Genomic DNA, 17,071 nt, shown 5'->3' on the forward strand with positions numbered 1-17,071 from the left:
ATTGAGTTCACATTCCCCAGAATCACAGAAGGCACCGAAGGCTTAAAACGCCACTTTCTCGCAAGCCGCTTCATTTTTAGCTTAGTGCCGGCTCTGCTGCCACGATACCGCCTTCTTACCTCGTCGGGTAAATAGGGAACCACACCGGCACTGGCATTTGTTCTCAGCGCTCGAAGTTGAGTACTTGAATAGACGAGTCTTGGCGTGTAAAAATCCATGCCCACGTTGTAAAAGTAAGTGTGTCCAGGGAACAAATCCACATAAAATAAAGTGATAGGAGTGATCAATAAATAAAAATAGAAAAATAAAAGTAGAAAAGTACACATACACATACAGTCATACACGGAGCTGCTGAAAAGGCTGCCACTCTCGGCGGCGCCGGAACTAACTTTATTTCAACAATATTTGATATTGAGTTCACATTTCCCATGATCACAGAAGGCACCGAAGGCTTAAAACGCCACTTTCTCGCAAGCCGCTTCATTTTTAGCTTAGTGCCGGCTCTGTTGCCATGATACCGCCTTCTTACCTCGTTGGGTAAATAGGGAACCACACCGGCACTGGCAATGGATTACAATCATAAAATATTGTTTTAAGTAGTACAGGCAATTTAAGGTATTTTGCTGGTATGACATTTAATTGCTAAAATGGGCTTGGTAAAAAGTTGTGTATTTTGTTAACAAAACATAGATTTTTTTTTAGGTGACCCGTTAACTTCAAGACTACACTCTTATTTTTTTCTTATCTCTTTTTTTTTATTTTTATTTTACAAGGACTCTAAAATATTTCTTCCCCACCCCCATTAGGTTTTGGATCCAAGGACTAGGATGATTCTTTTCAAAATGCTGAGCAGAGGGGTGATATCAGAAATCAGTGGTTGCATTAGCACTGGCAAAGAGGTACATTTTTATAGTTTGCCATTCAGTTTTAAAAGACCATGAGCTGTTTTCTTGTTTTCTCTGACATTTTGAAAGCAGCAAATGCATTTTCATTAGCTTGTCATGGTAGGAGGGGGTTTGGGTCTATGATTTTTTCACTTTGAAATAGGTGATTAGCACACATTGTGTATTTGAGAAAAATCTTTGTGGTTGTTAATTTTCACATTTTGAAGATATGTTGGATGACAGAGGAGGAGTGTGAAGGAAATATTGTTCTTTGTAAACTACAAATTTGTAATGATATAAAGTGTGATTCCAGAATGTTGAGATCTTATTGCCTACAATAATTCTTAACTGGAAGAAGCTTGTTTGTTGGTAGTAGTCTCATCTTACTCAAAATTCTTAAGAAAGCTGGACTAAATACTGGTTTATGCCATTAGAGGAGTAGTTGTCAACCAGTCTAATGACTGATTGGTTGATTTTTAAAGTCACAGTCAATAGCTGTTATACCTACAATGTAAAATATTAATGAAAAAATACATTTAAAAACAGTAAAACCACAAAATACATGTTTATAAGAAAAGTAAATGCATATAATGTGCATACAAACGTATGCATGAGAATGAACATTTGTGACATAGGTTTTCAGAAAAGTGATGTGTGTAGGTCTAACAAAAGTTGAATCAAATATACTGTAAGTTTGAAAATGGGTTTCCATGGTGAAAAGAATAAAACATGTTTACATTTACGTCTTCTTATATTGTGGCGGAGGGCCAGGACCCATGCCCGGGTGGGACGCCCCTTTGACACTGGATCCGGTGGAGTAGCCATGGTGTGCAAACTATGTCCCCCGGAACACTTGGTGGCAGCCCCCCTGGGTTACATCAGGGCCACAATCATGGAACACCGGAGCTTATCTCTGTTGGGCTGTGTGGCCACCATCAGGGGGAGCTGCACGGCTTAACGAGCCTTTGTGGGCTGGAATGCAGCCACACCCAGAAGTGCAGCCTGAATTAGGTTAATTATCACCTGAAACACTTCCAGGGTGGGCTTTAAGAAGAGCCTGCAGACACTACTCGAGGCGCACCAGAATCAGGAGGAGGAGGAGGACAAAGCTGCCTGGGAGGAGTGGAGAAAGAAGAGTGTGGTTTTTTGGGTGTTTTCCTTTGGTGTGTGTTTTGGGGACTGTGTAGGGCCTGTGGGACACGGGGAAGACGTGCCCCATGGCTGAAGAACACCACAATAAATCTTTTGTTTTCATTTTCACCTGTGCCTCCCTTGTCAGTCTGTGTCGAGTCGGCACCAACAAGTTCTTATTCCACTATATATATATGTCTGTGTGTGAATGTATAATTATATGTGTGTGTATATATATATATATATATATATATATATATATATATATATATATATACACATATGTACTGTATGTATGTATGTATGTATGTGTATATGTATATGTATGTGTGTATATATATATATATATATATTGTCGTACATGGCTGGGGGTCAGACCCGGCCGGGACGCCTGGAGGGACTCAGAGGTGGCATATTTGTCCTCCGGGCCACGAGGGGGCAACCGCCCTGGAGCAGAAGAGGGCCACGGAAGGGGAGCAGGGAGGCTCAAGTCCGTGGAGGCCACACCAGGACGTGACGTCAGGTAGAGCACCTGGAGCTCATCTGGGTGAGGATAAATGGGGCCGCCTCCCTCCTATCACCGAGCTGGAGTCGGGAGCAGGAGCAGGATGAAGCTCCTGGAGAGAGAGAGGACAGGTGGCCCAGGGACGAGGACAGAGAAGGCCCAAGAGAAGGGTGACTGGGGCTAGAGGCACTGTGAGTTGTGTGGGACTGTGTTGTGTTGTGGAGAAGAAAATAAAGACAAGATTTTGTATAAAGATGTGGTCTCCGACTGGTGGTGTCTGGGCAAATATCACAATATATATGTATGTGTGTATATATATATTGTCGTACATGGCTGGGGGTCAGACCCGGCCGGGACGCCTGGAGGGACTCAGAGGTGGCATATTTGTCCTCCGGGCCACGAGGGGGCAACCGCCCTGGAGCAGAAGAGGGCCACGGAAGGGGAGCAGGGAGGCTCAAGTCCGTGGAGGCCACACCAGGACGTGACGTCAGGTAGAGCACCTGGAGCTCATCTGGGTGAGGATAAATGGGGCCGCCTCCCTCCTATCACCGAGCTGGAGTCGGGAGCAGGAGCAGGATGAAGCTCCTGGAGAGAGAGAGGACAGGTGGCCCAGGGACGAGGACAGAGAAGGCCCAAGAGAAGGGTGACTGGGGCTAGAGGCACTGTGAGTTGTGTGGGACTGTGTTGTGTTGTGGAGAAGAAAATAAAGACAAGATTTTGTATAAAGATGTGGTCTCCGACTGGTGGTGTCTGGGCAAATATCACAATATATATGTATGTGTGTATATATATATTGTCGTACATGGCTGGGGGTCAGACCCGGCCGGGACGCCTGGAGGGACTCAGAGGTGGCATATTTGTCCTCCAGGCCATGAGGGGGCAACCGCCCTGGAGCAGAAGAGGGCCACGGAAGGGGAGCAGGGAGGCTCAAGTCCGTGGAGGCCACACCAGGACGTGACGTCAGGTAGAGCACCTGGAGCTCATCTGGGTGAGGATAAATGGGGCCGCCTCCCTCCTATCACTGAGCTGGAGTCGGGAGCAGGAGCAGGATGAAGCTCCTGGAGAGAGAGAGGACAGGTGGCCCAGGGACGAGGACAGAGAAGGCCCAAGAGAAGGGTGACTGGGGCTAGAGGCACTGTGAGTTGTGTGGGACTGTGTTGTGTTGTGGAGAAGAAAATAAAGACAAGATTTTGTATAAAGATGTGGTCTCCGACTGGTGGTGTCCGGGCAAATATCACAATATATATGTATGTGTGTATATATATATGTGTGTGTATGTGTGTATATATGTGTGTATATACAGTATGTATATATATGTACTAGCAAAATACCCGCGCTTCGCAGTGGAGAATTAGTGTGTTAAAGAGGTTATGTAAACATATATATACATAAACATATATACTTATATATACATATCTACATGTACACATATCTACATATATACATATACATATATCAACATATATATACACATACATATACACACATACATACATACCTACACACACATATATATATATATATATATATATATATATATATACACATACAGACTCATATATATACATATACCTATTTACATATCTACATATATATACACATAGATGTGTATGTATGTAGATATCTATCTATCTATCTATCTATCTATCTATCTATCTATCTATCTATCTATCTATCTATCAAGATGAGAGAGGCCTGTAATTTTCATCATAGGTATACCTCAACTATGAGAGACAAAATGAGAAAAAAAATCCAGAAAATCTCATTGTCTGATTTTAAAGAATTTATTTGCAAATTATGGTGGAAAATAAGTATTTGGTCACCTACAAACAAGCAAAATTTCTGGTTCTCACAGACCTGTAACTTCTTCTGTAAGAGGCTCCTCTGTCCTCCACTCGTTACCTGTATTAATGGCACCTGCTTGAACTCGTTATCAATATAAAAGACACCTGTCCACAACCTCAAACAGTCACACTCCAAACTCCACTATGGCCAAGACCAAAGAGCTGTCAAAGGACACCAGAAACAAAATTGTAGACCTGCACCAGGCTGGGAAGACTGAATCTGCAATAGGTAAGCAGCTTGGTGTGAAGAAATCAACTGTGGGAGCAATTATTAGAAAATGGAAGACATACAAGATCACTGATAATCTCCCTTGATCTGGGGCTCCACGCAAGATCTCACCCCGTGGGGTCAAAATGATCACAAGAACGGTGAGCAAAAATTCCAGAACCATACGGGGGGACCTAGTGAATGACCTGCAGAGAGCGGAGACCAAAGTAACAAAGGCTACCATCAGTAACACACTACGCCGCCAGGGACTCAAATCCTGCAGTGACGTGTCCCCCTGCTTAAGCCAGTATATGTGCAGGCCTGTCTGAAGTTTGCTAGAGAGCATTTGGATGATCCAGAAGAGGACTGGGAGAATGTCACATGGTCAGATGAAACCAAAATAGAACTTTTTGGTAAAAACTCTACTCGTCGTGTTTGGAGGAGAAAGAATGCTGAGTTGCATCCAAAGAACACCATACCTACTGTAAAGCATGGGGGTGGAAACATCATGCTTTGGGGCTGTTTTTCTGCAAAGGGACCAGGACGACTGATCCGTGTAAAGGAAAGAATGAATGGGGCCATGTATCGTCAGATTTTGAGTGAAAACCTTCTTTCAGCAAGGGCATTGAAGATGAAACGTGGCTGGGTCTTTCAGCATGACAATGGTCCCAAACACACCGCCTGGGTAACAAAGGAGTGGCTTCGTAAGAAGCATTTCAAGGTCCTGGAGTGGCCTAGCCAGTCTCCAGATCTCAATCCCATAGAAAATCTTTGGAGGGAGTTGAAAGTCTGTGTTGCCCAGCGACAGCCCCAAAACATCACTGCTGTAGAGGAGATCTGCATGGAGGAATGGGCCAAAATACCAGCAACAGTGTGTGAAAACCTTGAGAAGACTTACAGAAAACGTTTGACCTCTGTCATTGCCAACAAAGGGTATATAACAAAGTATTGAGATGAACTTTTGTTATTGACCAAATACTTTTTTTCCACCATAATTTGCAAATAAATTCTTCAAAAATCAGACAATGTGATTTTCTGAATTTTTTTTCTCATTTTGTCTCTCATAGTTGAGGTATACCTATGATGAAAATTACAGGCCTCTCTCATCTTTTTAAGTGGGAGAACTTGCACAATTGGTGGCTGACTAAATACTTTTTTGCCCCACTGTATGTGTGTATTCATCAGTTTATCCCAGAAGTGCTGTCCCCCAGGGATCAAGTACCGGCCGGGTACCCAGGGAAAAGAGGCGCCGCTCTCCCGGTTCCTCCTTCCTCCTGGCATCCTGGCGGGGCAGGGCTCCTGGCCGTCTATTACAATATATATATTTATTTATTTTTATATATATAAATATATATATACACATGCGCACGCACACACACACACACACACACACACACAGAGTATATATGCTCGCCCTAACCCAACACAGACAGGCAGACACAAGTTCAGTATGCCACATATAGTTTTATTTACAACTGGGGAGCTCTATTTCCCTGCTCCCCACAGCACAGTACATAAGCACCTAAGCACCCAGTACAAGACACCCTTCTTGTCTTCTTCCTTCCACCTCCACACCTACAGGCAAGCTTCGTCCACCTCCTGCCAACTCTGACTCCTCAAATGGAGTGAGGCGGCCCCTTTTATAGTGCATCCGGAAGTACTCCAGGTGCCTAATGAGCTTCTTCCAGCAGCACTTCCAGGTGTGGCAGAAGTGCTGCCAAATAGTGTCCCGAAAATGTCCATGTGCCCCCCAGGCAGTGGCCCACTAGAAACTAAGGGGGCTACCCTCTTGTCAGTCCGGGGTAGAAACCATCCTGGAATTACACTCTCCCCATGTCCTTCCATAATCAGGGCTTCAGGCGGGGTAAAGGCCCCCCCGGCTGTCCGTCACAATATACATAATATAATGATAAGCTTGTTTATGCAAAAATACTAATACCATGTATGTTTATTAAATTTATATTGCAGATGTATGTGTCATTTTAGTTGAGGTATTGTATAAAAGGAAAAGTTTATTTTTTTAAAATGGCTTCTTTTATGAGCTGCTTTGTTATGACTGCCTGTGCCCTATAAAATTGTTCTTATGCTATTTTTGATCTATAAACAAATGTCTTGTACTGAGTTCTGTACAATTGAAATTGTACACATACTGTTTATTGCCCAGAAATATTGACTTAATTTTATTTTCAGTGCAAAGTTGAACAAATATGGCCACTCTTGGTTTAAAATGTATTGACAAAAACAGTTTGCCTCTAGGTCATTCCAACACAGACTTTTTATTTTACCAATAAAACCAACTTAATTTGAATTCTAGCTAATATGATTGCATCGGCTAAATCATGTTCTGAATGTGCAAGCCATAACATGAGAATTTGCATTGTATATAATTTTGATTCATTAATTTTCCAAATCCAGTGGTTCCAATACAGGTTGCTGGTATTTCCTACAAGCACCAGTTACAAGGTGGGACGCTATCTACTTAAAAGGGTCACTCACACATTCTGACTTACTTTTATAGAGTAAGTTTACAGCTACCAGATAACCTAAAATTTACATCTTTCGACATATACCAGGAAAAAAAAATTATATATCTATATTACTAAATGACAGTTTAATTTATGCACGGACGGCGGACACACCGAGCGCATGCGCACTGTGCCGTGGATGCACCGACGCGCATGCGCATGCGCAATGCGCCGCAGCGCCCCAAAGTCAAACCCAGCGGCTTCCCAGAGTCAGTAGGTGGCGCCCAAACAACACAACCTGTAAACTAAACTTGCTCTAATCCACTGTGCCAGCAGTCCGTGTCAGCAGAGGCAAAGGAGTCACGGCTCCAAATGGAAAGAGCTCAACGATCTGTAATACGACACCGAGCCTGTACTTCCCAGAGTCAGTACGTGGCACCCAAACACCACAACTTGTAAACTACACTTGCTCTAATCCACTGTGCCAGCAGTCAGTGTGGCATATGTGAATCACATAATGGTAATTCAGTATTAAATGTAAGTTGGATTATGCTTCCTAACAGTAAACGACGTCTACCTAACGACACAGCCACAGAACAACAAAGATGAGACGGCATGGATAATAACAATACACAGAGGCTCCTACAACGCGCTTCAGACGCACCAGAAGCAAAGACGTCACGGCTCCACAATGAAAGAGCTCAACTAACGGAAATACAAGACGAGCCCGTATGAATAAACACAATGAACGAACGCGCCCACAATGCGCTTCTGACACAGCAGAGGCAAAGGAGTCACGGCTCCAAATGGAAGGAGCTCAACGATTAGTAATACAAACACGAGCCCGTATGGCTACGACCTGTAAACGAGGGACGTACCCACCCTCCATGATATTACATCCCTCCAAATATCGGAGGGAACAGAAAGTAATTGCCATTCTTGGATTTGCGATTCTTTTGAGAATCGCGGGCTTGCTGGTAGACAGGAGAAACCTTGGAAACTATATGAAATTAGGTGGCTGGAATTTGACTTCAGTACTGCATAGATTATCATCAGTACTGTAAACCATTGTGGCTCTATTCTGGCCATGTAGTTTTCAGTATTACCCTAATGCAAACATGTATTTTTAATTTTTTTAATTGCAGTTGCATTTATAATCGGTGTTCTGGCTTGCAATTTCTGTCTTAGCTTTACAGAGAGTATACCTTTTATCTCTCTTCACAGTTAATGACACGTGTGAATTTGCTCCGTTCTTTTTCATTTGATAATAATTTTTTTTTATTGGAAGCATTATATAAGCTCAGTATTTAGAAAGTCTTGCTGGGAAATGTTATAACAAAACTGATATTACTCATTGACTAGAGTCATACCAATGTGTATGCAGAGACATGCATTAACATGCTTTTTCGTGCACTACCGCATGTTAACTCGGATAGGTTTTTGAAATTTTTTTTGTAGTATTCAGCATGCATCTTGTGATAACAATTTCATTTGGGGAAAAATCATTGGCATCATCTCTTGTCAGCTGTAGACATTCTGTGTGACTTGTGTTGCACTGTGACAATTATAATGGCCCCTATTCAAATTGCAGTCATAAAGGTGAATTGGAGGCAGTGATGATATAAAGTACATAGTTTAGCAGAGATTGTGCCCAAAAATTCCACTATATATGGTCATATAAATTCCTTTTTCACTGTCTGTTTATGAAGGCCCACTAACTTGTTCAAGTGATGGACAGAGCTCCTGCCTTAGTAGACAGCACAGAAGCTACCTCCATGTTGCCCTGGCACGTGTATGGTAGCTTGATCTGTACCATACATATACAGTATTTTGATGCATATGTATGATTTGTTACAATTTAGGATGTTACCCGATCTGCATCTTGGATTTGTGTCATTTTATGACATCACAGAATATTTCCTTGTATGACATTCGAGGTTATTCATTATTAACAAAGATTTCAATTTTACTTTGAAAGATGAGAAGTTTTGAATTTTACAATGCATTAAACATATTCTTCTGGGGAGAATTTAATCTCTGTTTCAGAAGGAAGAGAGAGTGAACTGAACTGCACAATGTGGCTTTGCACATATTTTGGAAATGCTTGGTAGCTAGTCTAACATTCTGTGGTACAAAACAGGCCATGCCTTATGTGAGGTGGTGTATGGCAGTTGTTGATATGGAGTGGCTTCCAGTGTGGTGCATTTTCCTGCTAAAAAATTGGATTATGGTAAAATACATTTTAAATGTGGCAATATGTCTTTGATATTACATACTGTGTTATGTTTAAGAAATCAATGTTTCCATAATAAATGTTTTTGCAGGCCAATGTGTATTATGCAACAACAGCAAGAGGAGAAACTCGAGCAATTAAGATTTACAAGACTTCAATTTTAACGTTTAAGGACCGGGATAAATATGTCAGTGGTGAATTTCGGTAAAATTTCTTACAGAATCTTTCTTTGTCCTGCTTTAAATGCTATGTATATTTTCTTAATTAATCATTGTTTTCTTTTGTTTTTAAATTTGAAAAAGGTTTCGCCATGGTTATTGCAAAGGCAATCCAAGAAAAATGGTGAGAACATGGGCTGAAAAAGAGATGAGAAATTTAATAAGGTAATACAAGATTCAAACAAGAAAGAAAAAATAAGCATTTGTGTTATTGTATTATGTATTTTCATGCCACACTTGTGTGGTTGCCCAATTGAGATTTCTTTTTGGAAGTATTAAGGATCTTACATAGCCCGATAATGAATCAGATTTAATCCTCCTTTAAGTTGGAACCCAGAGTTAATCACGTCACAGTCCCAAGTGCCTGCCCAGAAAAGAATTTGTTTCCAGCTTCAGCTAGTCCACCCTTGACCTTCACAGTCCCATCAAGTGCCCTAAATAAAGATGTAATACATATGAAATTTTTAGTCGAGAGGTGATCATTTAGTTCATCAGGCCAGTTCTGTTAGCTAAAAGCTAAATATCCCCAATAATTAAAATTTTCCCAGGTTTCAAAAATATCAAGGTTTCAGTTTTACCTACATGACTTAGTTTGTTTCCAGTTTCCATTATCCTTCCTAGATTTCTTCTTAAGTTCTCTATTTTTCCTTAATTTTTGATAGTATTTTGAAGTTTGTAATTTGCTATTTAAATAAAAAAGAATTTTACTAGATTAACCTGTGAATGATATTAAGAATTTTGTAGACCTGGCTTTGTCACTTTGTAAATTTGTTTTTTCGGGTAAAAGAAGTTTAATTTTCACTGTACCTGGTTCTGAGCAAAATGCTGAGTAACAACATAACAGACTTTTGTAGTATAAACTAACATATTATTTTTCTTTTAAATTACTTTCTCATATTTCCTGTAAATTGAGAATGTTGGCAGCACAAAACCCTTTTATCTCTTTCAGGTGTTGCTTCCAGTGGGTTAGCATCATCCATATTGAATGAAGGATTGCTGTTTAGTCTGCATGTAAAATTCTGAGTTTGCCTGTATTAAACTAATTTTTAGCTGTTGGTCTAGTTTTTGAAATAATCCAAGTGTTTGAATAGTTTTTGTTTCCTCACCAGTATTTGCTCACCTTCCAACTTTAGTACCATCTGCAAATTTCATTAGTTTCCTCACTTTATTAGAATTAAAATCATTTATATAAATGCAACGTATAGTGAAAGATTATCTTCACGTTGCTATCTTTTGTGCAGCTGCTTAGTGAAGCGATATGCTGCACAGTGCTTCGCATACTTAAAAGCTCGAAAGGCACGTATTGATTTTTGCTTGCTTGTTTTTCTCTGTCTCTCTCTCTCTTTCTGTGCTCTTGAAGGAGGGGGTGTGAGCTGCCGCCTTCAACAGCTTTGTGCCGCGGTGCTTCGCATACTAAAAAGCCAAATAGCCCTATTGATTTTCCTCTGCCTTTATGACAGTCTCTGCTCCTGACTCCTTTGAAGAGGAAGATATGTTTGCATTCTTTTAATTGTGAGACGGAACTGTCATCTCTGTCTTGTCATGGAGCACAGTTTAAACTTTTGAAAAAGAGACATATGTTTGTTTGCAGTGTTTGAATAACGTCCCTGTCTCTCTACAACCTCCTGTGTTTCTGCGCAAATCTGTGACCCAAGCATAACAATATAAAAATAACCATATAAACATATGGTTTCTACTTCGCGGATTTTCTTATTTCGCGGGTGGCTCTGGAATGCAACCCCCGCGATGGAGGAGGGATTACTGTGTATATATATATATATATATATATATATATATATATATATATATATATATATATATATATATATCTATATATATATCTATATATATATATATATATATATCTATATATATATATATATATATATCTATATATATATATATATATATATATTTATATATATCTAGACATACATACATAGATAGATTGACACATATATATACAGTGGTGTGAAAAACTATTTGCCCCCTTCCTGATTTCTTATTCTTTTGCATGTTTGTCACACAAAAAGTTTCTGATCATCAAACACATTTAACCATTAGTCAAATATAACACAAGTAAACACAAAATGCAGTTTGTAAATGGTGGTTTTTATTATTTAGGGAGAAAAAAAAATCCAAACCTACATGGCCCTGTGTGAAAAAGTAATTGCCCCCTGAACCTAATAACTGGTTGGGCCACCCTTACCAGCAATAACTGCAATCAAGCGTTTGCGATAACTTGCAATGAGTCTATTACAGCGCTCTGGAGGAATTTTGGCCCACTCATCTTTGCAAAATTGTTGTAATTCAGCTTTATTTGAGGGTTTTCTAGCATGAACCGCCTTTTTAAGGTCATACCATAGCATCTCAATTGGATTCAGGTCAGGACTTTGACTAGGCCACTCCAAAGTCTTCATTTTGTTTTTCTTCAGCCATTCAGAGGTGGATTTGCTGGTGTGTTTTGGGTCATTGTCCTGTTGCAGCACCCAAGATCGCTTCAGCTTGAGTTGACGAACAGATGGCCGGACATTCTCCTTCAGGATTTTTTGGTAGACAGTAGAATTCATGGTTCCATCTATCACAGCAAGCCTTCCAGGTCCTGAAGCAGCAAAACAACCCCAGACCATCACACTACCACCACCATATTTTACTGTTGGTATGATGTTCTTTTTCTGAAATGCTGTGTTCCTTTTACGCCAGATGTAACGGGACATTTGCCTTCCAAAAAGTTCAACTTTTGTCTCATCAGTCCACAAGGTATTTTCCCAAAAGTCTTGGCAATCATTGAGATGTTTCTTAGCAAAATTGAGACGAGCCCTAATGTTCTTTTTGCTTAACAGTGGTTTGCGTCTTGGAAATCTGCAATGCAGGCCGTTTTTGCCCAGTCTCTTTCTTATGGTGGAGTCGTGAACACTGACCTTAATTGAGGCAAGTGAGGCCTGCAGTTCTTTAGACGTTGTCCTGTGGTCTTTTGTGACCTCTCGGATGAGTCGTCTCTGCGCTCTTGGGGTAATTTTGGTCGGCCGGCCACTCCTGGGAAGGTTCACCATTGTTCCATGTTTTTGCCATTTGTGGATAATGGCTCTCACTGTGGTTTGCTGGAGTCCCAAAGCGTTAGAAATGGCTTTATAACCTTTACCAGACTGATAGATCTCAATTACTTCTGTTCTCATTTGTTCCTGAATTTCTTTGGATCTTGGCATGATGTCTAGCTTTTGAGGTGCTTTTGGTCTACTTCTCTGTGTCAGGCAGCTCCTATTTAAGTGATTTCTTGATTGAAACAGGTGTGGCAGTAATCAGGCCTGGGGGTGGCTACGGAAATTGAACTCAGGTGTGATACACCACAGTTAGGTTATTTTTTAACAAGGGGGCAATTACTTTTTCACACAGGGCCATGTAGGTTTGGATTTTTTTTCTCCCTAAATAATAAAAACCATCATTTAAAAACTGCATTTTGTGTTTACTTGTGTTATATTTGACTAATGGTTAAATGTGTTTGATGATCAGAAACATTTTGTGTGACAAACATGCAAAAGAATAAGAAATCAGGAAGGGGGCAAATAGTTTTTCACACCACTGTATATACATATCTACATATATATATATGTAATTGTGTTGTCATTGTTATGAGTGTTGCTGTCATATATATATATATATATATATATATATATATAGCAAAATACCCGCGCTCCGCAGCGGAGAAGTAGTGTGTTGAAGAGGTTATGTAAACATATATATATATATATATATATATACATATATATACATATCTACATATACAGATATCTACATATAGCAAAATACCCGCGCTTCGCAGCGGAGAAGTAGTGTGTTGAAGAGGTTATGTAAACATATATATATATACATATACATATATACATATATATACATATCTACATATACACATATCTACATATACATATATATACATATACACATCCACATATACATATATATATATATATATACATATACAAATTTGCATATCTACATATATATATATATATAGATATAAATATAGACATACATACATACATTCACACATATATATATATATATATATATATATATATATATATATATATATACTGTATATATACTGTATATATATATATATATCTATATATATATATATATATATATATATATATACTGTATATACAGTAATCCCTCCTCCATCGCGGGGGTTGCGTTCCAGAGCCACCCGCGAAATAAGAAAATCCGCGAAGTAGAAACCATATGTTTATATGGTTATTTTTATATTGTCATGCTTGGGTCACAGATTTGCGCAGAAACACAGGAGGTTGTAGAGAGACAGGAACGTTATTCAAACACTGCAAACAAACATTTGTCTCTTTTTCAAAAGTTTAAACTGTGCTCCATGACAAGACAGAGATGACAGTTCCGTCTCACAATTAAAAGAATGCAAACATATCTTACTCTTCAAAGGAGTGCGTGTCAGGAGCAGATCATGTCACAGAGATAGAGAGAGACAAAAGCAAACAAATCAATAGGACTGTTTGGCTTAAGTATGCGAAGCACCACGGCACAAAGCTGTTGAAGGCAGCAGCTCGCACCCCCTCCGTCAGGAGCAGACAAAGAGAGAGAGAGCGAGTTTGTTTTTCAAGCAAAAATCAATACGTGCCCTTCGAGCTGACATGCAGCTGCACAAAAGATAGCAACGTGAAGATAATCTTTCAGCATTTTTAGACGAGCGTCCGTATCGTCTAGGTGTGTGAACAGCCCCCCTGCTCAATCCCCCTACGTCAGGATCAGAGAAACTCAGCGCAAGAGAAAGAGAAAAGTAAGCTGGGTAGCTTCTCAGCCATCTGCCAATAGCGTCCCTTGTATGAAATCAACTGGGCAAACCAACTGAGGAAGCATGTACCAGAAATTAAAAGACCCATTGTCCGCAGAAACCCGCGAAGCAGCGAAAAATCCGCGATATATATTTAAATATGCTTACATATAAAATCCGCGATGGAGTGAAGCCGCGAAAGGCGAAGCGTGATATAGCGAGGGATTACTGTATACATATCTACTTATTGGCTCCTGTATTTAGGATATAGCGGGTTGGATAATGGATGGACGGACATTTGTATGCATAGCCCTATTTGCCCGTTTTCGTTTTTTTTCTTTCTTCAGTAATATTTCAGTAAACCCGGAGCTTGTCAGTTCAAATCCTGGTACTGACACCACTGTGTGACCCTGAGGAAGTCACTTCACCTGCCTGTGCTGCAAAAAACAAAAGTAATGTAACAAATTGTACCTCAGATGTTGCAAGTTGCTGGAATAAAGGCATAAGTAAAATAGATAAATATGTATTATACACATAGGAACTATTCATTTATTTTCAGTTAAGTCATCTGCAGCAAACTTTTATAAATGAGGGTTTCTCATTTTTAGATAGTGCAAACTGTTTCTTCTTCATTGACGTTTTCTCTTGGAGAGCTTCTTTCATTTCATTGAAAATTAAAGCAGCAGCTGCCAAAATATGTAGCTTTCTTATTAATTTTTCAACATTGTGTAAAATAAATTTATAAAGTAACATAAAAGGTTTAAATACTGGTTATCCTTTTACACTAAAATATTACTAAAGAGATACAAAAAAAGTAAAATAGATATGTTCTTTTTCTTTAAGGAGATTAAATATTACTGAAGAAAGAAAAAAAAAATTAAACAGCCAAATGGGGCTATGCATACGAACTTAAAAGGTTTAAATAAAACAGAAATATATATTTTATTTTTACTTGCTTAACTTGTGGAGGGTGTAGCCTGTAGCAAAGCCCTAACTTTTTTCGTGAAAGCCCGTTTCAGTCAATAAGTCTTAAAAAAACGTGTAAAGATATTGACAATAAGCTAAGCAAACCCAGGAAGACGTGGAATCGTTTAAATCAAGTATCATTACATCTTCCTTTCTTAAAGAGAAGTAAGGCAGTACTTATAAGCTTACATATTTATATATAGATATACATACATATATATATATATATATATATATATATATATATATATATATATATATATATATATATATATATATCTATATCCGAAGCCGTGCAAGCACACTCTTGAGAATGCAACGTATAGTTGTACAGAAGAAAAGCAATCTTGCCTCAAATGAATGGCAACCTTTTGTAGGTCTATGAACTTAATTTAAACTTTAGGTTTACATGGTGCTTTCTTTCCGAAGTACCTGCACTCATGAATATGTCTGTATGCGTCAGTCGCTCAAATCCACGCGCTTCGCACCGGCGAAGTACTGCTTTTAAATTTTTATTAAGAAGAAAAGAAAACCTTTTTCAATTGATGGAAAATATACCAATAACAGTTTGTTAACGATCTGTTTTTTTGTGAAGCTGCCTTCACTCGAGTGACCACTTCGAGCTGACTTGCTGGCCAACCATAAGCGTTACCTGGTAGGTAACCACCCATACAATCAGATTGTGAATCAGACTACGAATGCCGTGAATGTAATTACCCCGATGTACATGTTGTCAAATAAACGAACCACACGCCGTGGCGCGGAATGTAATTACCCCGATCTACATGTTGTCAAATAAACGAACCACACGCCGTGGCGCAATTTTAGGGGCTTTGCCTGTAGCGCTGACGTCCGAGGTTCGATTCCCGTAAGGGAGTGAAGTGAGTGGCTGGTTACCTACCAGGTAATGCTTATGGTTGGCCAGCAACTGAGGTAACATCAGCCACGGTGCCTTCAGTTGTGAGAAGCAGATCATAGAATGGTTGAAAATAGTTTACTGTCAAATAATGCAAAGAGTACGCGACACGTCTTTCCCCCTTATTCTTGGCTCATCAGGTGTACACACTCACTGCACTTGCTTACGGTAATCGAACCTCAGACGTCAGCGCTAGAGGGGCTTAGCAGCGGTGAAGTATTGCTTTTAAATTTTAATTAAGAACAAAAGAAAACCTCAGAGGTTTGATTCCCGTAAGGGAGTGAAGTTAGTGGCTGGTTACCTACCAGGTAACGCTTATGGTTGGCCATCAAGTGACGTAACATCAGCCACGGTGCCTTCAGTTGTGAGAAGCAGATCATAGAATGATTGAAAATAGTTTTGCATTTACCTTTTTAGTAAAAGGCGAGCTTTTAAGCCTGAGAAATCACCCCGTAAATGCACACGTTTAATTGCACATGTGTTAATATGTATGCGTACACAGTATTCAAAGACACTCAAAAATTAACGTCATTTACCTTCGTTCCCGCGTTTGACTCGTGCTGTAAATCTCTTCCTTGTTTTCAGTTCACGTGATTACGTAGGAGGCGTGATGACGTGATACGTGACTCCGCCTCCTCCATTAGAGTATATGGACAAAAAACATGTTCCAGTTATGACCATTACGCGTAGAATTTCGAAATGAAACCTGCCTACCTTTTGTAAGTAAGCTGTAAGGAATGAGCCTGCCAAATTTCAGCCTTCCACCTACACGGGAAGTTCGAGAATTAGTGATGAGTCAGTCAGTCAGTCAGTGAGTCAGTGAGGGCTTTGCCTTTTATTAATATGTATAGATATGTAGATATGTATGTGTATAATATATATATATATATATATATATAT

General features: G+C 39.6%; 1 protein-coding gene across 1 annotated transcript in view; it reads left to right on the forward strand.

Annotated features, from left to right (window-relative positions):
• riok1 (RIO kinase 1 (yeast)) overlaps window positions 1–17,071 on the forward strand; it is a 130,007-nt gene that overhangs the window by 28,248 nt on the left and 84,688 nt on the right. Inside the window, exons 6-8 of the mRNA XM_051929080.1 lie at window positions 807–899; window positions 9,362–9,474; window positions 9,573–9,653. Of these exons, the coding sequence (XP_051785040.1) occupies window positions 807–899; window positions 9,362–9,474; window positions 9,573–9,653 (287 nt within the window). The remainder of the gene's footprint in view (window positions 1–806; window positions 900–9,361; window positions 9,475–9,572; window positions 9,654–17,071) is intronic.

This window comes from Erpetoichthys calabaricus, chromosome 6 (genome assembly GCF_900747795.2).
Source record: "Erpetoichthys calabaricus chromosome 6, fErpCal1.3, whole genome shotgun sequence".
In the NCBI taxonomy this organism is placed as follows: Eukaryota; Metazoa; Chordata; class Cladistia; order Polypteriformes; family Polypteridae; genus Erpetoichthys; species Erpetoichthys calabaricus.